The sequence below is a fragment of the Scyliorhinus torazame genome, chromosome 6 (genome assembly GCF_047496885.1).
Source record: "Scyliorhinus torazame isolate Kashiwa2021f chromosome 6, sScyTor2.1, whole genome shotgun sequence".
Taxonomy (NCBI): Eukaryota; Metazoa; Chordata; class Chondrichthyes; order Carcharhiniformes; family Scyliorhinidae; genus Scyliorhinus; species Scyliorhinus torazame.
Window position 1 is genome coordinate 116280551 of NC_092712.1, and position 24576 is coordinate 116305126.

At 48.1% G+C, this 24576-nt stretch overlaps 1 protein-coding gene across 1 annotated transcript in view; it reads right to left on the reverse strand.

Moving 5' to 3' along the window:
• The window catches only part of LOC140424974 (V-type proton ATPase 116 kDa subunit a 1-like), a 358173-nt gene extending 355817 nt beyond the window's left edge, over window positions 1-2356 (reverse strand). Inside the window, exons 1-3 of the mRNA XM_072508716.1 lie at window positions 2181-2356; window positions 1755-1833; window positions 1513-1610 (exon numbers count right to left, since the gene is read on the reverse strand). Coding sequence (XP_072364817.1) covers window positions 1513-1610; window positions 1755-1833; window positions 2181-2297 — 294 coding nt within the window. The 5' untranslated portion in view covers window positions 2298-2356. The remainder of the gene's footprint in view (window positions 1-1512; window positions 1611-1754; window positions 1834-2180) is intronic.
• Between the last annotated feature and the right edge of the window lie 22220 nt (window positions 2357-24576).

Consider the following 24576-nt stretch of genomic DNA (forward strand, 5'->3'; position numbering starts at 1 on the left):
GGGTGGCTGCCACCTGTCCCTCCGCGGCACTCCGCTGCTGCAGCTTCCTCCTCCTCCTTGAGCAGTGCCCGCTCATAAAGCCACAGGGCATCCCTCAGGGCTGCGGCGACTAGCAGGAAGGCCATCATTGCTGGTTGAATTCCAATATCCATTGTCTGCAGAGACTGAAAGGCCGACATGTTAGCATGGTGCGCACCCTTGTGCCAACCAGGTCCACCGGGCTACATGTTGTCCCCAGTTAGCACTGCGAGCTCTTCCCCCTCATCCCCGCACCCCTGGCCCCATTGGTGGCCGGAACCGTTGGGGCCTCGGGCCCTGGCGCCTGTCCCTGATGCCAGGGGTACAATCAGCTGGCACTGTCCTCGCCAGGCGTATGCACCACAGCCGCTGTGGGCGCTACTGTGAGTGTTGCCCTGGGTGGGTTGCCAGTGGGTGGCAGCCGGGTGGGGGGGGGGGGGGGAGGTGGCAGGGGGTGTTGTGGAATGCGGGGCTGGGGGCAGCCATACGGCCAATGCACTGTGCAAAGGTGCCAAGGTGGGTGGTCAGTGGGTGCGCAGCAAGATGGCCACGGTAATGGCAGTCTCTGCCTGGGCACCGCCCCAGTCCCGTGGGGGTGGGTCACCCTGGCCACTCGGCCTGTTCCCCTGTCACGCCCCCCCCCCTTCCCCGGCCCTGGCAGGGCCCCCCCCACCCCAGCCAGCCTGGCAAGTGTCCGGCCTAGCACTCCACAGTCGCTCCTCTCTGTGTCCTACCTCCTCTCTCTCTCCTTCATCAGCCACCATGCCGGTTTCACGATTTTTAAAAGCACAAATGAACTGCGCCATGGGGAACATGGCCCATCGGAGGTGGAGAATCGTGGCGGCCCCAGAGAATACCGGCTTGGGCCCGCTACTGATATGCAAACGATGTTTACTGTTTGTGTGTTCCGTACGCTTTGACGCCGCTGCCGAGGTGATGGAGAATCGCAATTTGGAGTCAAATCAGCGCCTGCCACAATTCTGGCGACGGAACCTATTCTCCGCCCAATCGTGGTTCGCGATTCCGGCGTCATCAAACTGAGAATCCCGCCCGGAAAATGTGAACAAGGAAGGTATTGGCAAAGTATAATCAAAGCTGGATCTCTGATTCTTTCAGCATGATAGAGCTGATATAAATAATCTCATAACCATAGCAGAAGGAATTGATTAAATTTAAAATCATTCTGAGTGAAACTTAGTAAAATCTTATTTACTTTTTGCTGAGCACAATCACCTTACATTACCAAAGGCTTCCTCAGAGCACCCCAAATCATATTACATTTTAATTTCTAAAACAATCCCGTATTCTATTCTTTATCGGCATATGTAAGTGCACTTATTAGAATTACTCCAAAACAGTTCTGTGATTTTTGTTTACAATGGATTTTATGTATAATAGAAGGAAATCCATATTGAATCACAGAGGTAGAAGACGGTGATTTTCTGCAGGATCAGTGAATTGGGATAGGCAGTGGTTTCAGAAATCGATGCTTACCTCCAATTCAATTACATCCCTTGGGCAAGGGGCCTTATCATTTCCCATACTTTCAATGATTGGAATGTTAGCTTTTGTAATTTCTTTTTCTAAAAAGCCTGAAAGAAAGAAAAAAATGGGCTATGAGACACAGCACTCAACTTTAAGCACTTGTCGTTTTTTTTTAAATGATGACGAATTCTGTTTTAAAAATAAATTTCATGAGGAAAATTTTAATTATCCAACTGGGATATAAAACCTACGCAGAATTCTCTCCATCTCTTCACATCGTCTGACCTCATTCACAAATTTCCTCTGGAAAGCAATGATTCCTGGGTTCAACTACATGAGTGTGAGAAGAATCAGATGCGAGATGCTGTTATTAATGTCAGAGGGATACAGATCACAATAGTTTCTTTGGTATTCAAATTACTAATTTTCGACTGACGTTTGTAATCGCTTACTCAAAATTTACTCAATGAATAAAGAGGATATGTGACAAGCTCTTTGGTTTGTGGAGGGAAAATAACCAGTTAAACTGTGCATCATTTTCATCATGTAAGCATCAGTTTAGACAATGCAAGATAAATGCGCTTTAATACAATTTGTAGCACTGGATCTCATTTTCGTAAGCAAAATAAAAATAGGTCTGTTATCAAAATATATTTTTTCATGTAGAAGATACTCACATCTCTGAATTGTACAAGTCCCAGCTCTCCTAGTTCATTAACATAACAGTATGCTGTCTCTGTCTGAAAGAAAAGTTGAACCAAGCACATCTCTTCGCTCCTGAACATTGAACCCATTCTCAATTGCGATGAATCTCTTGGAAGTCAAAGTGAGGGGCTTTGCTTTGTTGTATTTGATCTCAGAGTTCATTCCTGCCTGGAGAAGAATCAGCTGCACATATCATTTCAAATATTAATGCTTAGCCTTTTGCTTTCTTTATTGGTTGAAGAAGATAAATGGCGCTTGAGTATTTTCTAACAATTCGGCAAATAATCTGAACAATTTAGCTAATTTCTGTGGAAATCAAACCTCCATATAGTTAAAAAAATGTAGCAAAGCCAAAATATAGGCTTTGATTCCTTAGGACACCTAAGCTTGCTGTTCAATTAACAGGAAAACATATTTGTCAAACAAGGCTTCATGATATGATTAAGCTTACAGTATAACAGCATTTATTTACATTTTCTGATAAAACCAAACATACCTTGCAAGCAAAAGTTCAACAAAGGAGACACACGCCAACAAATGTGTTCTGGTAATGCACAGAAATGAACTATAAGTAATGTGGGTTTTGTATCTTACTTTATTGATACCAAAAGTCTATTAGTGCTGTGCCCAGCGGTTGTATTAGTAAAACTTTTTCCAGCGTTCTTCTGTCACAGATCAATATAATTTATGTGACAGAATTATCAATACGACCCCTCAAACAATTTAAATTGATTCTCATCTGGTGTCAAATCATGGAAGAAATGTGCAGTAAAGCAATACCATGGGTTTGTTCATATTCATTTTAGCCTTCAGTGATCCAGTGAATAGAAATACAGAGGTAAACCAAGCTCACTTGCAGGCAACTCATTAAATCAACAAATCTCATTTGAATGCAACGTTCACAAATTTCCAAACTAATCAAACCACTTGCATTTCAATTTTGGGCATTTGGAAGCAATTTGTCACATGTAGGTCTCATCTCTGAATTCTCTGCATTTCTATTTCAGTTTTCAGCTGAAACCCTCAATTTTCCCTCCAATCTGTTGTCAAGGTTACTTGGCTACAAACATTATTTGCTGGTGTTAGGTGCAATGCTGCTGTTTTTTCTTCAAGAAGAACAACAATCGCTTGTATTTATATCCTTCAGGCAAGTGGAGAGTATTCCATTACACTGGATAAAAGCAAATTACTGCAGATGTAGGAATCTGAAATCAAAGAGAAAATGCTGGAAAATCACAGCAGGTCTGGCAGCATCTGTAGGGAGAGAAACGAGCTCATATTTCGAGTCTAGATGACCCTTTGTCAAAGCCATTACACTCCTGACTTGTGCCTTGTAGATGGTGGACAGGCTTTTGGGGGTCAAGAGTTGAATTACTCACCATAGGATTCCTAGCCTTTGACCTGTTCTGGTAGCTACAGTATTCATATGGTTAGTCCAGTTCAGTTTCTGATCAATGGTAAACCCCAGGATGTTGATTGTGGGAGATTTAGTGATGGTTATGTCATTGAATGTCAAGGGGCAATGGTTAGATCCTCTCTTTTAGGAGATGGTTATTGCCTGGTATGTGTGTGGCATGAATGTAACTTGCCCTTTGTTAGCCCAAGCCTGGATATTGTCCGGGTCTTGCTGCATTTGGACATGGACTGCTTCAGTATCTGAGGAATCGCAAATAGTGCTGAACATTGTGCAGTCATCCCAAACATCCCCACTTCTGACCTTATGATGAAATTAATGAAGCAGCCGAAGCAGCTGAATATGGTTGGGCTTAGGACACTACCCTGAGGACCTCCTGCAGGAGTGTCGTTGAGCTGAGATGATTGACCTCCACCCACCACAACCATTTTCCTTTGTGCCAGGAGAGTTTTCCCCCTGATTCCCATTCACTCCAGTTTAGCTAGGGATCCTTGATGCCATACTCGATCAAATGCTGCCTTGATGTCAAGGGCAATCACTCTCACCTCACCTCTGGCATTCAGCTCTTTTGTTTATGTTTTAACCAAGGCTGTAATGAGGCCTGGAGCTGAGTGACCCTGGCGGAACCCAAACTGAGCATCCATGAGCAGGTTATTGCTGACTAAATGCCGCTTGATAGTGCTGTTGATGACTCCTTCCATCACTTTGTTGATGATGGCGAATAGACTGATAGGGCAGTAATTGGCTGGTTTGGATTTGTCCTGTTTCTTGAATACAGGGCACACCTGGGTAAATTTTCCACATTGCCGGGTAGATGCCAGTGTTGTAGCTGTACTGAAACAGCTTGGCTAGGGATGCGACATGTTCTGCAGCACAAGTCTTCGGCAGTATCAGTAGAAGTGATACTGTCGAAGGCTTGTCCCGTCGGGCAGGAGAGTCAAATGTCTGAGAACACGCACAAACTGACTCAAAAACAGCTTCTTCCCCACTGTTATCAGACTCCTAAACGACCCTCTATTGGACTGACCTGATTAACACTACACCACTGTATGCTTCACCCGATGCCGGTGTTATGCAGTTACATTGTATACCTTGTGTTGCCCTATTATGTATTTTCTTTTATTTCCTTTTCTTTTCATGTACTTAATGATCTGTTGAGCTGCTCGCAGAAAAATACTTTTCACTGTACCTTGATACACGTGACAATAAACAAATCCAATCCAATCCAATCCAAGTGACCACTGCACAGTCCTTGTAGAGTCAGAATCCCGTCTTCACACTGAGGGTACCCTCCATCATGCTGTGTGACACCACTACCACGCAAAATGGGATAGACTTCGAACAGGTCTAGCAGCTCAAGACTGGGCTTCCATGAGGCCCACTTGTCATCAGCAGCATCAGAATTGTACTCAACCGCAATCTGCAACCTCATGGCCCGGAATATCCCCACTCTACCATTACCACCGAGCCAGGGGATCAACTCTGGTTCAATGAACAGTGTAGGAGAGCATTTCTGAGTAAATGCTATTTTATAACACTGTTGATGACACCTATCATTGCTTTGCTGATGATTGAGAGCGGACTTAATTGGGTTACTGATTTGATATGTCTTCCTTTTTGTAGACAGGCTACACCTGGGTGATGTTCCACGTTGTTGGGTAGATGCCAGTGTTGTAGCTCTTTAGAACAGCATGGCTAGTCCTGGAGTACAAGACTTCAACATTGGAATTGAGATGCTGTTGGGATCCTTGTGCTTTTGTTCTACGCAATGTTAAGACCATAAGACCATAAGACATAGGAGCGGAAGTAAGGCCATTCGGCCCATCGAGTCCACTCCACCATTCAATCATGGCTGATTTCAACTGCATTTACCCGCTCTCTCTCCATAGCCCTTAATTCCTCGAGAAATCAAGAATTTATCAACTTCTGTCTTAAAGACACTCAACGTCCCGGCCTCCACCGCCCTCTGTGGCAATGTTCTTTACCATTTCTTGGCATCAACTGGAATTAATCTAATTGTCTGAAGTCTGGCTTCTGAGCTGATGGGACCTTAGGGATTGGCCAAGATGGATCATCCATTTGGCATTTCTGGCTGAAGATGGTTGCAAACTCTTCATTGCTGTCTGTTGAACTCCACTTGCTAGGCTCCTCTAACATTGAAGATTTGAACATTCATGGAAGCTCCTATCCCTGTTAGATATTTAATTGTCTATCGCCACTCATGACTGGATGTGGAAGAACTACAGAATTTTTATCTGATCTATTGGTTGCAGGGTTTGTAGCCTTGTCTATAGCATGCTGCATCTGCTGTTGACGACTTTAGACATGGAGGGGAAATTAAAGGAATAGCCAGAGTGACAGTGGGGCCAAGGACATGCTTTCTATGAAGAGGAATGACTACAGCTTTGAAGGGGGAAGGTGTAAGGTTTTACCAGCAAACTGAAATGGGCAGCCAAAGCATTTATTGGGATAAGGCACCAAAATGGAAGCAAGACCAGATAAAAGCGAGTTAAGGAAAAGGAAACAGAGTGGAAAACTCAGCCCACCCTGTTGATTGTAGGAAAGAACTACAGAGTCAGGCAGCCCAATTCCATCCTCCTCTCAGATTATTTATTTATGTTCAACCTGAAGATGTGTAACCTCAATGTAGAAGTTAACTTAGAGCTGTAACTGAAATTCCACCTATTATCTGGATGACCTATTTTTTACCTGTTGTGCCAGAAATGTAAAGAACTATAAGGGTTAATGTTATGACCATATCAACCACTAAAGGGAGCTAGATGTACAACTAGAAAGGCATCAAAGCTAAGCCTTGTGGGTGAGAGATTGAGGAGAAAGCTAGAGTACAGACTGAAGGAAAGATAGTGTGAGTGAGAGCAGATCATAGTTACTGTATTAGTGTAGAGATTGGTAGTAGATGAGTGTAGATTGTATGTTTATTATCAACTGTTTGTTATATAGGAGTAAGTGTTGAATCCAATTAAGTAGTGCTAATAAACCTATAGCTTTGTTCAATGTAAAAGCTATTTGTGGTCTTTGTGAACACTACTTCAACCATCCTAGAATTAGCAACACAAAGAATACCACATCTGTGTGTGCCTACATTTTTACCTCATCCGACGTAAGGTTGCATCTTCCAGGTTTGACTTCTCCAACATTCTTTTAGCTGGTGTCCACATCTTCACTTTAAATTCTGGTGCCTGGGTTGTACTTTGCACTGCCCTGCTCATCAGTCATTCCTCTGCTTGTCAACTCCAGTGCATTCATTTCAAAATATTTGTCCTTGTTCACCAGTCTTCAGTGCAGCTCCAGGTCCCTCAGAAATTTGTGCTCATGGTATGCAACGTCATTCAGTTTTTCAGAGCACAAAAAGGTGACAACAGTAATATGGGAGGAGGTGCCAGCAGGAAATTGGAGTGTGGTGGTGAGTAGTTCAGAAAAACACTGGAATAAAAAGGAAGAGGGAGAAATGTAATATTAGAGCTCGGGGTGGACAGACAAAAATAGCAAAGTAGCAGAAAGATATGGACCATCTTAAGAAAATGTTGGTCACAGCAGAATTGGCTGCAAGGGTAGCATTAATAATCTTTTTGTATACATCCCAAGAGTTCAAAAACCAGTTTGGCCCATATCACTTACTGTCACGTGACTGTTACATTGGACAATTTGTGCAAGGCGGGCATGGTGGCACAGTGGATAGGACCCGAGTTCAATTCTGGCCTTAGATGACTGTGTGGAGTTTGCACATTCTTCCTGTGTCTGTGAGGGTTTCCTCCGGGTGTTCCGGTTTCCTCCTACAATTCAAAGATGTGCAGGTTAGGTGGATTGGGCATGCTAAATTGCCCCTTTATGTCCAAATATGCATAGGTTAGGTGGGGTTATCAGGTTACGGGGATGGGACAGGAGAGTGGGCCTAAGCAGGGTGTGATTTGTTATGTTGTAGGTGTAACATAAGCGGCTTCCTTGTGGTGCACTTGACAAAGGAAGGTTCAGACATGGAGATAACTTCAACATGTTTTTTTAAACTATTTACACTTCTATTACTCGGGTTCAACACTACTGCTAATCCTACTATAGCTACCCAGACTGATTAACCAGTTGCTGCAATCCACGTGGTGGGTGTAATATTGAATCAACCCTGTGTCTGTACTCACTGACTGTCTCCAAAGAGGCAGATCATGTGTGTGGTGTCCTTTATATATGGGTTGGTGTAATGCCCCTCTGTGGTCGTGTCACCTCCTTGTGTATCGTGAATGTCTATTGGTCATGTCCTATCTACTTGATCTATTGGTTGAATGTGTGTGTGTGTTATGTTTCTGGTGCTCCCTCTAGTGTCTAGCTAGCCTACATGCATTTACATTGATGCACATCACCACATCCCCCTTTTTTATATGTTACATATTTTCTGCACACTTTGAGAAAATTGAACAAGAAACAGATAGATAAGTTAAGGTATATACAAGTCATGGGAACAATGATTAAACAATAAGTCCAAATCATTTGTGTGAGTCCAAAAACCATCAATCATCATGGTCAAATGTCTCTCTTCGTTATGAACGCCATCAACGTGCCTGTGCCACAGGAACCAAGAAGTGGTCAAATCACTTCGCTGTCTGATTTGGAGTCCCTTTCTTTTTCGATGTGTGTGATGATGCTGTCGGATGGCATCTTGTAGCTGATAAGGTGTTGAGGTTGAAGAGGTACCATCAACAGTCTCATTCAAGGTCATGGATATGCCATATGTTGAAGTTGGATAAGACTGTACATACTGGTTCTGGCCACATGCTGTGCTGGAAGGGTGATCCTACTGAGAACCGTTGAAGTTTGTCGAATTGGAAACAGAATTGCTGCTCGCATAAATACCTGGTGATGGTGTGAAACTAGAACCTTGCATCTGACAGGAATATGCCATCCGGCCAGGCTGGGGTGCAGCAAATCCTGGGCTGTAACTAAGGCATCCAGTCTGTAGTGCAGATTGCGCTTGCGGTAGTCCTCCTTCGGTCTTGATTCCATTAGTGGGCAATCTGTAGTGCTGGCCTGTTTGAGAATATGCTGCATAGACTGCTGGCTGCTGCATGCCTGAATACTGGGTTTGTCCAGAATGAGCTGTCATTGGCTGCACTGCTGGTGTGGAAAAAATGTGTGGATATTGGTGTATTCCTCTTGGACTGTAGCCTCTGCTTGTTATTACTGACCCAGTGTAATCGTTAAGTGATCCATCTCCTGTCATTGTAGCATCTGCTGTCACCCTGAGCATGCCATCACTGAGGTTGCGACACTCCCTGTCTGGAGTAAAGTCCGGCTTACGTGAATCAGAGTCGGCGTTTGGTTGCTCCCCATCTGGAGTCTGGTCTGTTTTAACTGAGTCAGTGTTGGTTTGTTGATGCTCCCCGTCCGGAGTCTTAGCAGGTTCACTGGAGTCAGCTGAGATTTCTTGAAGCTGCACGTCTGGAGTCGCAACATGCAGGAATGCATTGACTTGTGGAGAGGTTCGAGCGAATGAGGGTGGAAGTATCGTGGTGTCACCGGAGTCACCAGTGGTGTCACAGTGATCGTCGAGTGCCTCTGTACACACTAGCTGAGGTCTGTCACTTTGCACACCTTGCATGGGAAGTGGGATGCTGTTGTCACTCGTCTCACATACCCTGGGTAGATCCTCAGTAGCTGCTTGTTGTTCACTTGGGTTGGGTAAATTGTCAGAGTCTCCATCTGGTGGCACAAACAATGTGGGTGGACTGTCATTGTCTTGCTGTTGTCCTTCATTTGGGCTTGGACTGTCATCGTCGCTTTGTTCTTCACTGTAGCATGATAGACCGTCATGGTCGTCCTGCTGTGCAGTGGAGTGTGGTAGACTGTCATAGTTTTCTTGCTGTTTACTTGAGCATGGCAGACCTGCATCGTCTGCCGCTAGTTGGTCAGAGGAGGTTGCTAGACCCTCATGGTCTTGTTCCTGCAAGGACTGCGCGTCAGAGTCTTGCATTGCTTCGATCGTGGAGGCTGTCCTCAAGCTCGCTGCGGAGGCTTGTGACACTGGAGTCACGTCTTGTGTGTGCAAGGACTGCGCTCTGGAGTCTTGCGTTTCTTCTATCATGGAGTCTGTTCGCGAGCTCGCTGTGGAGGCTTGTGACACTGGAGTCATTTCTTGTTCGTGCAAGGACTGCGCTCTGGAGTCTTGTGTTTCTGCAATTGTGGAGTCTGACAACGAGCTTGCTGTGGAGGCTTGTGTCACTGGAGTCACTTCTTGTTCATGCAAGGACTGTGGTGTGGAGCCTTGCGTGTCTTCTTCTGTAGAGTCGGGAACCCTGAGCGGTGCGAGGACCACGCTCTATGTGGCAGCAGGCCGCTCTCTGTGGGCTTGTACGCTCTCTGTCTCTTGGTTTCAGGCCACAGCATAATCCTGCACTCATGGGTTGGGATGTAATATCTGCTGGGCTGAAGATCCTCAAATCCGAAGAACGAATCCGCGTCTGCGTCGGATTCAATGCGGGGGTCGCCGATGTGCAACACGTGTAGTTGCGGTTCGGATTTTGTACTGGGGTAGCCTCCAAAGGTGAAAGGTTCGTACGAATCGTAGTCTTCTAGGACCATATCATCACTGTTTGCGTCGGAGCTGGGATTGGGCTCGCGAGGTCCAGAGAAGATGTAAATGTTGGTATCGAAGTATTCAAGGTCGGAATCATCGGTTTGGGCATAGGTAACTGCTTGTTGCAGGGTTCTTCGGAGGTTAATTTCATGTCCTGGTTCAATTTGAGGCATTGTGCTGTCATTCCAGGTGAAGGTTGTTTTACGGCTTTAAAACATTTTTTCTTTGATTTTCTGACGTTTCCCCTTTAAATGGGCGTGGTCCGGGGCTTCTGACGCCATGACGCATGTGACGTAGCGCAGAGGAAGCGATTGCGCATGTGCAGATCGCTGTTCCTTTACCGATGGCTGTTTTTGTGATTGCGCATGCGCGGCGCCTTGCGCATGCGCAAACGGACCTTCCCGTTCTGTGCGCTTCTCGTGCAACTGTGCAAGTGCAGACCCTTTAGAAAGATGGCCGCCGATCAAAACTGTTGTCTGCTCTGGGATCTCGGCATCGTGGTGAGTACTGGCGCTTCTCTTACCTTTTCTTGCTGGTTGGAGTGTGTTTTCCTCACAGTATTTGCCAAATTTGTCCAGGACTGCCTGGAAGTTGCTCCTGTTTTGCCCCTTGGAGAACTTGAATTTTTAAAAGATTTCTTCTGCTCTGGCACCGGCGATGCTGAGGAGAAGCTCTGTTTTTTCAGCATCGGCCACTTCTTCTAGTTCGGCTGCTACCAGGAAGATTTCAAACATTTGCCGGAATACCCGCCAGTTTTTGCGAGATCGCCGTGGCACTGGAGCCGCTGCGGAACCCGGATCCCGAACATCTTGCCTGGGTATCATTGCTGGTTGTCACTGTACGCTGAGATATGGCTATGTGGATTGAAACAGTTCAGTCCTGGTACCGCGATTTGTTATGTTGTAGGTGTAACATAAGCGGCTTCCTTGTGGTGCACTTGACAAAGGAAGGTTCAGACGTGGAGATATCTTCAAAACGTTTATTAAACTATTTACACTTCTATTACTCGGGTTCAACACTACTGCTAATCCTACTATAGCTACCCAGACTGACTAACCAGTTGCTGCAATCCACGTGGTGGGTGTAATATTGAATCAACCCTGTGTCTGTACTCACTGACTGTCTCCACTGGAAAGAGCCAGATTATGTGTGTGGTGTCCTTTATATATGGGTTGGTGTAATGCCCCCCTGTGGTCGTGTCACCTCCGTGTGTATCGTGAATGTCTATTGGTCGTGTCTTATCTACTTGATCTATTTGTTGAGTGTGTGTGTTTGATGTTTCTGGTGCTCCCACTAGTGTCTAGCTAGCCTACATGCATTTACATTAATGCACATCACCACAGGGTGATCTTTAAGAGAGTCGGTGCAGAGTCGATGGGCTGAATGGCCTTCTTCTGCAATGTAGGAGTTTTATGGTTCTATGGAATATTTTAGTAATTTTGCTAATGAATGTTACTGCAGCAGAATGCTCATGAATCATTGTGACCCATGAGACACAACTTTTCAGATGCAAGATTAAGTTAATAAGCAAGTTACGGAAGCCAGTAACATGTAAATTCAAGAAGACGCTAGTACTAAGATATCCATAATTTCCAACTGTGTCCACTCAGGCTTGAGCTGGATGAGAGAGGATTGGCTACACCAGAAATTCTGAGATCACCATTTAGTTTCAAATAAATCCGACCTTGAACATAGGCAGTGGGAGCAAGGTTGGAAGTACAATTTTCTGGGGTAAAATCTTCAGTGAGGTAGCTACTCTTAAAAGCACATTGTTCAAGAGGAGAGCTGCTTTTTGAATTCAGCAAAGTGAACGGATAACATATGGGGAATTGTTCCCTCCCAGGGAGGGGTTTCTGAAGTTACAATCCAGGACATCAGCAAAGAAGGCAGGGATGTCAGCTACACAGTGAGAGTGAGTAAAGTCTCCCAGGTCTATAAATAACAATAATATTAATAGGATCTGATGTAGTGCAATGATAAGTATGCAATTTTGAGTACCTTTTGTAGTATAGTCACTCATTTTGTTAATATGTGTTTCAGTATGTACAGAATGTAATCATTCAATAAATATACTCTTGTGAACTGGCATGTGTTGCTCTTTATTTGTGCCATGAAATATACCACAAAATTGATGAGGAGGATGGAATGTGCTGAAGCCACCAGGTCCAGGGTCGACCTGACAGCTGTAAAGTTACATTAGTAGATACATTCTTGCACATTGCCAGAAAATGGCCGGTTCCATCGTGGACCAATTGGAGTTGCACTAAAGCCGCAAAGTTGCTGAATTGTGACATTTATCCGGCACCTTGCAGACTGTGGTCGAACGCGGTGCAGAACAGAGCAGAGAGAAGTCCCCAAAGCACTAACAGAACCCTTCAGCAGATTGTTGAATGTGGGGGGTGGGGCAAAAAAAACCAGGAAAAGAACACAGCTCGATACCGATGAGGATCTTCCAAGACTGTGGTGTGGAATTACTGTAAAGTTTGCACGTGTGTTCACAGCAATGAGAATCTGGAACTCCCTCCTCAGTGGAATTGGCTGCCACAGGGCCCTGATCGCCATCTGAATAAAATCTCTCTTCTAATTAAGTGGACATTTTCAGTCACTGACTGCACTGATTTTGGACAACAGTAATTAGTAATGTTGAAATTACAGACGGGACAATATGTTGTGTCCATGGTATGCATTGGGGCTAGGAAGATGTGAGAGGGCTCAAGAACCATTCAACAGAGTATATTGAAATATTGGGCAAGCTTTACATAGCTCCTAACTTTTTGAAACTGGAGGTTGATATTGAAGAAGATTTAGCACAGAATACATTTGTTGTTGAGTGCAAGGTATCAACTTTGCAAACAGAAATGTGCCCAGATATGTGTGGCCCAATGTGATGAATGATATCTGTATACACATGTGCCTTTAATGCGTAGGCCCCTTTAAGACTGGGTTTGGAACCCTGGGGGACTCTGCCTCCGGTTTCGCCCCCAGGGAACTGTATATAAAGTTACGTTCAGTGGGCAGCGTGCAGTGAGCACACTTCTCGGCAGCTGTCTGGTTCTCTGGTAATTAAAGCCTTTGAATTATCAATCTTCTCTCCTGAGTCGTAATTGAGGGTATCTCAATTTAATTACCAGACTATATCAAGATGGACAGCGGTCTAAAGCCGGAGAAGCTCAATTTGGACGCTGTTTAGCACAGGGCTAAATCGCTGGCTTTGAAAGCAGACCAAGGTAGGCCAGCAGCACGGTTCGATTCCCATAACAGCCTCCCCGAACAGGTGTCGGAATGTGGCGACTAGGGGCTTTTCACAGTAGCTTCATTGAAGCCTACTTGTGACAATAAGCGATTTTCATTTCATTTCATTTTCATTTCATTTCATTTCATTTTGGTCGCTGGAGGCCACTGAAAATTTTTAAATACTGGCTCCGGTGTTTTGTGGCCTATCTGAATTCCTCAGAGACAGAAATTGACGGACCTCGCAAGCTGAGCTTACTACATGCCTGGATGGGCCACTGACTATCCTCCGTGATCGAGAAAGCTACGACGTACGAAACGGCGGTCGAAATCCTACAGAAGCGCTTCGTAAAGCCGATAAATGAGGTCCACGCCAGACATTTGCTCTCGACCTGCCACCGGCGCTCCGGGGAAACGCTAGACGAATACTTGGAGAGACTCACCGCGCTCGCCAGGAACTGCGACCATAAAGAGGTGGTGGCAAAAGTCCACATGAACTTACATATACGTGATGCTTTCATGTCCAGTATCCGATCCACATACATCCGGCAGCGGCTCCTAGAAGACGGGGTGAAGGACCCCCAAGGCACGGTAACGCTCGCCTCTTCTCTGGAAGCGGCCCACCATCATCTACGCACGTACTCTGCGGACCTTGCGAACCCCTCACGATCCCCTCCAGACTCGGCCACGCTTCAGGCCTGCGCCGTGCGGCGACCCGCTCACACCGGGAGTCCCCCATGCTATTTCTGTGGGCAAGGCCAGCACTCACGCCAACGTTGCACGGCCCGCTCTGCTATGAAATGAAAAATGAAATGAAAATCGCTTATTGTCACAAGTAGGCTTCAAATTAAGTTACTGTGAAAAGCCCCTAGTCGCCACATTCCGCGCCTGTTCGGGGAGGCTGTTACGGGAACAAATTCTATCTGCAACAAATGCGGAAAGAAGGGGCACTTCGCAAAGGTCTGCCTGGCTGGGCCCAAAGGCCAGAAACAAAAGTCTCATCGGGCCCAGAAATTGAATTCCCGGGACCACAAGCCCCGCAACGCGGCCGCGCGGCGGCCAGACACGCCTACTTCTGACGCGTCATCAGCCTCGTGCGAGTCATGGGTGCGGCTAGCTTGGCAGCGGCGATCTTCAAAACCCAACACATGCGACCGACGGTGGCGGCCATTTTGTGGGTCCGATTCAACCGAGGACTCTGACTGCCCGCAACTAGGAGCGATCACGCTCGATCAATCTCGTCCGAAGCACCTGCGAAACTCAATGATGCAGGTTCAAATCAACGGCCGCGACACCCCCCTCCCTTTTTGACTCCGGGAGCACGGAGGGTTTTATCCATCCAGACATGGTAAGACGCTGCTCCCTGCACCTATCCCTATCCCGCCTCCAAAACTATCGCCCTCGCATCTGGGTCTCATTCGGTCCAAATCACGGGGTATTGTGTCGCGAACCTCGCTATTCAAGGCGCCACATACGCCCGTTTTAAACTTTATGTCCTCCCTCGCCTCTGCGCCCCCCTGCTGCTCGGTCTGGACTTTCAGTGCAGCCACCGAAGCCTGACACTGAAGTTCGGCGGACCCCTGCCCCCGCTCACGGTATGTAGCGTGGTGACACTCAAAGTTGCACCACCCCCCTCTTCGCGAACCTCACTCCCGACTGTAAGCCCGTCGCCACCAGGAGTCGGCGGTACAGTACCCAAGACATGACTTTCATCAAGTCAGAGGTTCAGCGGCTCCTAAAAGAAGGGGTCATAGAGGCTAGCAACAGCCCTTGGAGGGCATAAGTATTGGTACTCCGCTCCAAAGAAAAACAACGTATGGTGGTGGACTATAGTCAGACCATAAACCGCTTTACGCAACTCGATGCACACCCACTTCCCCGCATAGCAGAAATGGTGAACCAAATCGCCAAGTATCGAGTATTCTCCACGGTCGACCTAAAATCTGCCTATCATCAACTCCCAATCCGTCCAGAGGACTGCCCCTATACGGCCTTCGAAGCAGCCGGTCGGCTCTTCCACTTCCTCAGGGTCCCTTTCGGTGTGCAAAAAGACCACCTGGGGGTCATCCACGATGACCTCTGCTACCCGGGGGTCACCCGGCTTGCTCATTTCATCAAGTCCTGCAACCTACCTTACTCCACCGAGGAGGTCAAAGCCATGACCAAGGCTTGCCAGACCTGTGCGGAGTGCAAACCGTACTTCTAATGGCCAAAGAAGGCTCGCCTGGTAAAGGCCTCTGGGCCCTTTGAGCGACTAAGCGTGGACTTCAAAGGGCCACCAACCGCAACATTTATTTCCTCACTGTCATCGATGAATTCTCCCGCTTCCCCTTCGCTGTCCCCTGCCCCGATATGACCTCGGCCTCCATAAACAAGGCACTGCACAGCATCTTTACCCTGTTTGGTTTCCTCGCTTATATCCACAGAGACCGGGTTACATCGTTCATGAGCTGCGTCAATATCTGCTCAGCAAAGGCATCACCTCGAGCAGAACGACCAGCTATATCCCGCGGGGAAATGGGCAAGTGGAGAGGGAGAACGCAACAGTTTGGAAGGCTGTCCTTCTAGCCCTACGGCCAAGAAGTCTCCCAATCGTCCGCTGGCAGGAGGTCCTACCCTATGCCCTACACTCCATTAGGCCGCTCCTCTGTACGGCCACGAACGAGACCCCTCACAGCCGTTTGTTTGTCTTCCCCAGGAAGTCCACCTCTGGGGTCTCGCTTCCACGTTGGCTGACGACTCCGGGACCAGTTCTACTCAGGAGGCACGTGAGGAGCCATAAGACAGATCCGCTGGTCAAGAGGGTCCAACTACTACACGCAAACCCTCAATACGCCTACGTCGAGCATTCCGGCGGCAGGCAGGACACCGTTTCCCTGTGAGACCTGGCACCCGCTGGCTCCCCCACCGACGCCCCCCCTTCTACCAACGCTCCCCTCCCCGCACCGGCTGTCGACTCCGACAGTGCCCCCCCATAGCACCCCCCTCCCCCCAGCCGGCGCCGGCACCAATCACCCTAGTCACCCCGGATACTCCCCTGCTCCAGCGCAGCAAAGGCTCAGACAACCGTGCTCCTGGATATATCACCACCGAGGACGACCGTATCCACCGCACCACCACCGGAGCTGAGAAGGTTGACACGGACAATCAGACCACCCAAAAAATGTGATGAATGATATCTGTATACACATGCACCTTTAATGCGTAGGCCCCTTTAAGGCCGGGTTTGGAACCCTGGGGGACTCCGCCTCCGGCTCCACCCCCACGGAACTGTATATAAGGTTACGTTCAGTGGGCAGCGTGCAGTGGGCACACTTCTTGGCAGCTGTCTGGTTCTCTGGTAATTAAAGCCTTTGAATTATCAATCTTCTCTCTTGAGTCGTAATTGAGGGTATCTCACCCACTAACAAATCTTGCACCCAGCAAGGCAAATGGTGTGCCTTTCAAAGCAACCTTCAGCAAGTGTGAGGAACATTTCAAGCACCAAAGGATAGCAGAAATCATAAAGGTAGTGTAACAATTGGTGAGTACATTGTGACACTGAAGAGGTCCGTTGCAACTTGGGCACATTTTAGGTTGTGCATTAAGAGACAGATCTGTGTGTGTATTTGCGAATGAAAGAATATTAAGAATGAAAGATATCAAGCACAGACAATATTACATTTGAGTTATTGCGTAAGGTTGTTCTTTCCGTGTGGATGGTATCTTTGGATGCTCAGGGACACCAGCCTATTCCAGTGATTAGTCCAGCTCCTGCCCACTATCAGAAGGTGCCTGTCAGGTCGAAAGAGGGGAGACCTGGTCATGTGCTGGTGTTAGTGGCTCAGTGATTTATTGTTGCTGTAGTGGCAGGCACTTGGCACTGACTTGTCAGTGCAGGAAAGCCAACTGCTTTCAATTGTCAAGAGAAAAGCCATATCACAACTGCTTGTCAAAAGAAGGCCAAACCAGTTAAAAGAACACCTACTCTCATGATAAACATACACATGAGAATATGCTGCTACATGACACAGCTAGATGGTGTTGAAGATTTTCTCCAAAAATCTTCCAAGCTGCAGTGGGTAAGATTTTACAAGGAGAGCCTGCATTGGCCTGAAAATTAAAAGGGGTTAAAGCCAGTGAAAAAGACAATAGAGGCTTTAATCAATGTTCCAAAGCCCAAAGATATGCCGAAGTTTCGACTGGACCTTTCAGCTGACAAAGACCATTGCGATGGCTGACCCCAGGTCTTTGAGTTACTTTCTGTGACTCACCAGAACAAAAAAAGCCACTTCGTAATGTCGGAAATTATACACCTCGTTATATCTATAATAATAATAACAATCTTTATTGTCACAAGTAGGCTTACATTAACACTGTAATAAGTTACTGTGACAGCTACTCTGAGGAGCTTCTACAACTCACCTGGGGACTGTGCAGCTTAAATTCAAAGGGAGCTATAGGAAAGCATTTGGAGACAGATAGTCTACTAAGATAGTGTCCTCGCAAACATTCCTTCAACCCATGATGGCAGGGATGTTGAATTTCACACGCTGATAAACATGCTCTGTTGACGACTTTGTGGAGAGGAATGGCCACATGACCTAAGACTGGCTTGCTGAACAAGTTATTCATAATCATAATAATTATAATCTTTATTATTGTTACAAGTAAGTTTACATTAACACTGCAATGAAGTTACTGTGAAAAGCTCCTAGTCGCCACACTCCGGCGTCTGTTCGGGCACACAGAGGGACAATTCAGAATGTCCAATTCACCTAACAAGCACATCTTTCGGGACTTTTGGGAGGAAACCAGAGAACCCGGAGGAAACCCACACAGACACAGGGAGTACGTGCAGACTCTGCACAGACAGTGACCCAAGCGGGAATCGAACACGGGACCCTGCCGCCGAGAAGTAACAGTGCTAATCACTGTGCCGCCGTTAGTATTGCTTTCCTGAGCTGCAAACCAATTTGCTGCTTTAACATCTGACTAGTAGGCCACACAAAAGGAACTCTGGCTGAATGGACAACTGGCCTCATCTACCCTGTCTCTGCTGGAGGTTCTGCACCATCGCCTACAAAAACTGATTCATCTCCGTGTACCTATTTCAGCTTGTGCAGTCAACAACACTGGAAGAGCAAATTTAACAATATTGGTTTTTAGCCTGTCAACTTTTGTGAAGGAATACCTCATTGGACTTTGCTTCTGAACTCTGGACATGAAAACAATATTTATTTTCTCTGTGGTCTCTGTACTGTAAAACCTTCTTTTCTCCATTCCTCTCTTCATTGCATGTGTGCAGAGGGGGAGTTTCTGCACTCTCCTTTTTGTGCTTTTTGAATGTGTGCAATAAATAAACCTCTTATGAGTTCATCTTTGCTGTGGGGCTATGAGTAGGAATTGAATCACACAAAAACGAGGGGCCCATTGTCCGACATGACAGTCATCGGAATGCCGTGGCGAGCGAAGGTGTCTTTGCAGGCCCTTATGACAGCGGACGATGTCAAATCGTGCAGGCGTATGACCTCTGGATAGTTGGAAAAGTAGTCAACGACGACTACATAGTCCCTGCCTAGCGCGTGAAAGAGGTCCACACCCACCTTCGCACAGGGGGACGTCACCAGCTCATGGGGCAGAAGCGTTTCAGGAGGTTGCGCCGGTTGAAACCTTTGGCAGGTGGGGCAGTTGAGCACCATATTGGCAATGTCATCACTGATGCCCGGCCAGTATACTGCCTCTTGGGCCCTCCGTCTGCATTTCTCAAACCCCAGATGGCCTTCGTGTAGTTGATCGAGGACCAGCTTGTGCATGCTGTGTGGAATCACAATCCGGTCCAGCTTTAGAAGGACACCATCAATGACGGCCAAGTCGTCTCGGACATTGTAGAACTGCGGGCACTGCCCTTTGAGCCACCCTCCCGTCATGTGGCGCATCACCCGATGTAGAAGGGGGTCAACCGCAGTCTCTCGGCGAATACGGGCCAGACTGGAGTCGTCAGCTGGCAGATTTGCCGATGTGAAAGCCACCTGCGCCTCGACCTGACAGTCGAACCCCTCCGAATCTGGCGGTGTGCTCACTGCTCTAGATAGGGCATCCGCAATGATAAGGTCCTTACCCGGGGTGTAAACCAGTTGGAAGTCATACCTCCTGAGTTTAAGTAGGATGCGCTGGAGGCGAGGGGTCATCTCGTTCAGGTCCTTATTAATGATGCTGACCAGGGGGCGGTGGTCAGTCTCAACGGTAAACTGGGGGAGACCATACATGTAATCATGGAACTTGTCTATCCCGGTTAGCAAACCCAGCCACTCCTTTTCGATCTGCGCGTAGCGCTGTTCTGTGGGGGTCATGGCCCGCGAGGCATAGGCGACCGGGGCCCATGACGCAGTGTCATCCCGCTGTAGGAGCACCGCCCCAATGCCGGACTGGCTGGCATTAGTCAAAATTTTGGTGTCACGCGATGTGTCGAAAAACGCCAATACCGGGGCTGTGGTGAGCTTAAGTTTGAGCTCTTCCCATTCCTTCTGGTGTGTGGGCAGCCACTGGAACTCCACGGACTTCTTGACGAGGTGGCGCAGAGCTGTCGTGTGGGAGGCAATGTTGGGAATGAACTTCCCCAGGAAGCTGACCATGCCTTGGAAGCGTAGCACTGCTTTCTTGTCTGCCGGCTGCGGCATGGCTGTAATGGCGCTCACCTTGTCTGCATCCGGACGGACCCCTGACCAGGAACTGTGATCCCCCAGGAACTTCAGCTCGGTTTGGCCGAAAGAACACTTGGCTCGATTGAGGCGCAGGCCGTTTTCGCGTATGCGCGCAAAAATGCGCTGGAGACGATTGATGTGCTCCTGTGGTGTGGTGGACCAGATGATGACGTCGTCCACGTAGACGCGCACCCCTTCGATGCCTTCTATCATCTGCTCCATGATCCTATGGAAGACCTCGGATGCCGAGATGATGCCAAATGGCATTCGGTTGTAGCAGAACCTGCCGAAAGGGGTGTTGAAGGTGCAAAGCTTTCGTCTGGACGGATCCAGTTGGATCTGCCAAAAACCCTTTGAGGCATCCAGTTTCGTGAAGATTTTAGCCCAGGCCATTTCGCTCGTGATCTCTTCCCGTTTGGGTATGGGGTAGTGTTCCCTCATTATGTTGTTGTTGAGATCTTTTGGATCAATGCAGATCCGGAGCTCACCGGAGGGCTTCTTAACACACACCATGGAGCTGACCCATGGCGTGGGCTCCGTGACCCTGGATAGGACCCCTTGGTCCTGGAGATCCTGCAGCTGCTGCTTGAGGCGGTCTTTGAGTGGCGCTGGGACCCTGCGAGGTGCGTGAATGACCGGGGTGGCGTCCGGTTTGAGCTGAATTTTGTAGGTGTAGGGCAGTGTACCCATGCCCTCGAATACCTCCTGGTTGTGGGCGAGGAGCGATTGGAGCTGTGCCCTAAATTCTGCATTCGGGAAGTCAGACGTGCCGTCTGGAGAGAGAGAGTGTACTCGTTGCACGAGGTGGAGAGCCTTGCATGCCTGTGCGCCTAGCAGGGAGTCCTTCGATGATCCGACTATCTCGAATGAGAGTGTGGCCGTGTGTGTGTTGTGTGTCACCTGGAGCTGGCAGGATCCCATAGCCGGGATAACGTTCCCGTTGTAGTCGACCATCCTGCAACGGGACGGCTGAATTGGGGTCTGACCTTCATGGCATAGAAGGCTGACCATGCTATGAGTTTGGCGGAGGCGCCAGTGTCCAGACGGAATGTTATCGGTGATCGGTTGACTGTTCGGGTGGCACACCATTCATCACCCGGATTGATCGTGTTAACTTGCACCTGCTGGTGGGTCCTGGGTGGAGTCATTCGGTTCCCATCAATGACCGCAACACGGAAGGCTTACCGGTCGTCTGTGTCACTCGTCTGGATATCGCCTGGGCACCACTCGTAATAAGGAGGCTGAATGGTCCGCATGTCTCTGCGAGGTTGTTAGAGTTGGGGCACATGGACAGGTTGAGCTGCTCGTCAGTAAGCAGCGTAGTGGCCCACCTTGCCACAGCGGAGGCATTGTCGGGTTTTTGCGGGACATTGCCGCTTTAAATGTGCGGCTCCACAGTTGCCGCACGTCGTGATGTCATGGCGTTCGTTGCACCACTGCGCATGCGCAGTTCGGTCTTGCGTCGAGCGCGCCTGCACATCACGTCCCTCAGTGTTGCCGTAGTTTTTGGCGCGCACAAACGTGGGAGGCCTCAAAGCGCGCAAAATGGCCGCCCTCGTCCGGGCCGCGGGCCGGGAGGAACTCGATCGCCCAGACCTGTTCGGCCTCGTAGGATGCCTGCCTCGCCGATCCGGCCACATAGGATCCCTGCCGCGCCGATTCGGCCGCCTGAAATTGGGTATAGCGCCTAGTCGCGTTTTCATGCAGGACACAGACTTCGATTGCGGAGGCTAAGGTGAGGCCTTTTATTTTTAAGAGCTGCTGGCGTAGGGTGCCCGAGGTGACCCCAAAAACGATCTGGTCCCGAATCATGGAATCGGAGGTGGTGTCGTAACTGCAGGACTGCGCGAGGATGCGGAGATGCGTAATGAATGACTGAAAAGGCTCATCCTTACCTTGCAGGCGCTACTGGAAGAGATACCTCTCAAAGCTCTCGTTGACCTTGACGTTGAAGTGTTGGTCGAGCTTGAGAAGGACCGTCTTGTACTTGGTCTTGTCCTCGCCTTCCGCGAACACCAGGGAGTTGTAGATATGGATGGCGTGTTGACCTGCCGTGGTGAGGAGGATGGCGATCTTTCTGGTGTCCGAGGCACTTTCCTTTTCGTTGGCTTCCAGAAAGAGCTGGAAGCGCTGTTTGAACAGCTTCCAATTAACACCGAGGTTCCAGCGACTTGCAGCGGCTGCGGTGTGCTGACGGTGTCCATAGCGCAGGATGGCAGATTCGGGAGGATTTGTAGGTAGGTACCAAAGTCACTCCTGGTACTATGAAGTGTTTGGTACTCTGCTACACAGACGAACCAACACGGTTGTGAATGGTACAACTCAGTTTTATTTCAAACATCTATTTACACTGGTAAACTGTTTACTGAGGTTCGATCATGACCCTTGATTCTGTGGACCTATTCCTAATTCTATCTTGTAGTGGCACTCAGCACATGGTGGATGTCTGGGTGGCTTGTAATGAGCTCTGTGCCCTGAGCCGTGTCCTGCTCGAGTGCCCAGGAAGTGTTGTGTTCCCTGTTTTGTACTGTGTATGCTCTTGCCTGTGATTACCTGTCGTGTTGTGTGTGTTGATTGGTCCGTTGATCTGTCCATCAGTATGGATGTATGGATGTGCTATGATGTTCACCTGGATATCATGACAGTCCCAGCTTGTTTTTCCATATACAGTGAAGTGTCCTTGGGGTGTAGATTCTAAACATTTTGGCTGATTTAGGTTAGCTGGTTTCTTGGATACGGTCAGATGTAGAAGTTATTACAGGCGATGCAGTGTTTAAAACAGCGAGAGGAGAGCCGGGAGATTCACAGTTTAAAACAGCGAGAAGAGAGCCGGGAGTTTCAGTGTTTAAAACAGTGAGAGGAGCGCCGGGAGTTTCAGTGTTTAAAACAGCGAGAGGAGAGCCGGGAGTTTTACAGGTTAAAACAGTGAGAGGAGAGTCGGGGTTTTCAGTGTTTAAAACAGCGAGAAGAGAGCCGGGGGTTTCACAGTTTAAAACAGCGAGACGAGAGCCGGGAGTTTCAGTGTTTAAAACAGCGAGAGGAGAGCCGGGAGTTTCAGTGTTTAAAACAGCGAGAGGAGAGCCGGGAGTTTCAGTGTTTAAAACAGCGAAAGGAGAGCCAGGAGTTTCAGTGTTTAAAACAGCGAGAGGAGAGCCAGGAGTTTCAGTGTTTAAAACAGCGAGAGGAGAGTCGGGGGTTTCAGTGTTTAAAACAGCGAGAGGAGAGCCGGGAGTTTCAGTGTTTAAAACAGCGAGAAGAGAACCGGGAGTTTCAAAGGTTAAAACAGCGAGAAGAGAGCCGGGAGTTTCAGTGTTTAAAACAGCGAGAGGAGAGCCAGGAGTTTCAGTGTTTCAAACAGTGAGAGGAGAGCCGGGAGTTTCAGTGTTTAAAACAGCGAGACGAGAGCCGGGAGTTTCAGTGTTTAAAACAGCGAGAGGAGAGCCGGGTGTTTCACAGTTTAAAACAGCAGGAGGAGGGCCGGGAGTATCAGTGTTTAAAACAGCGAGACGAGAGCCGGGAGTTTCAGTGTTTAAAACAGCGAGAAGAGAGCCAGGAGTTTCAGTGTTTAAAACAGCGAGAGGAGAGCCGGGAGTTTCAGTGTTTAAAACAGTGAGAGGAGAGCCGGGAGTTTCAGTGTTTAAAACAGCGAGAGGAGAGCCGGGAGTTTCAGTGTTTAAAACAGTGAGAAGAGAGCCGGGAGTTTCAGTGTTTAAAACAGCGAGAGGAGAGCCAGGAGTTTCAGTGTTTAAAACAGTGAGAGGAGAGCCGGGAGTTTCAGTGTTTAAAACAGCGAGAGGAGAGCCGGGAGTTTCAGTGTTTAAAACAGTGAGAAGAGAGCCGGGAGTTTCAGTGTTTAAAACAGCGAGAAGAGAGCCGGGAGTTTCAGTGTTTAAAACAGTGAGAAGAGAGCCGGGAGTTTCAGTGTTTAAAACAGTGAGAGGAGAGCCAGGAGTTTCACTGTTTCAAACAGTGAGAAGAGAGCCGGGAGTTTCAGTGTTTAAAACAGCGAGAGGAGAGTCGGGAGTTTCAGTGTTTAAAACAGCGAGAGGAGAGCCGGGAGTTTCAGTGTTTAAAACAGCGAGAGGAGAGCCGGGAGTTTCACTGTTTCAAACAGCGAGAGGAAAGCCGGGAGTTTCAGTGTTTAAAACAACGAGAGGAGGGCCGGGGGTTTCAGTGTTTTAAACAGTGAGAGGAGAGCCGGGAGTTTCACTGTTTCAAACAGCGAGAGGAGAGCCGGGGGTTTCAGTGTTTAAAACAGAGAGAGGAGAGCTGTGAGTTTCAGTGTTTAAAACAGCGAGAAGAGAGCCGAGAGTTTCAGTGTTTAAAACAGCGAGAGGAGAGCCGGGGGTTTCAGTGTTTAAAACAGCGATAGGCGAGCCGGGAGTTTCAGTGTTTAAAACAGCGAGAGGAAGCCGAGAGTTTCAGTGTTAAAAACAGCGAGAGGAGAGCCGGGAGTT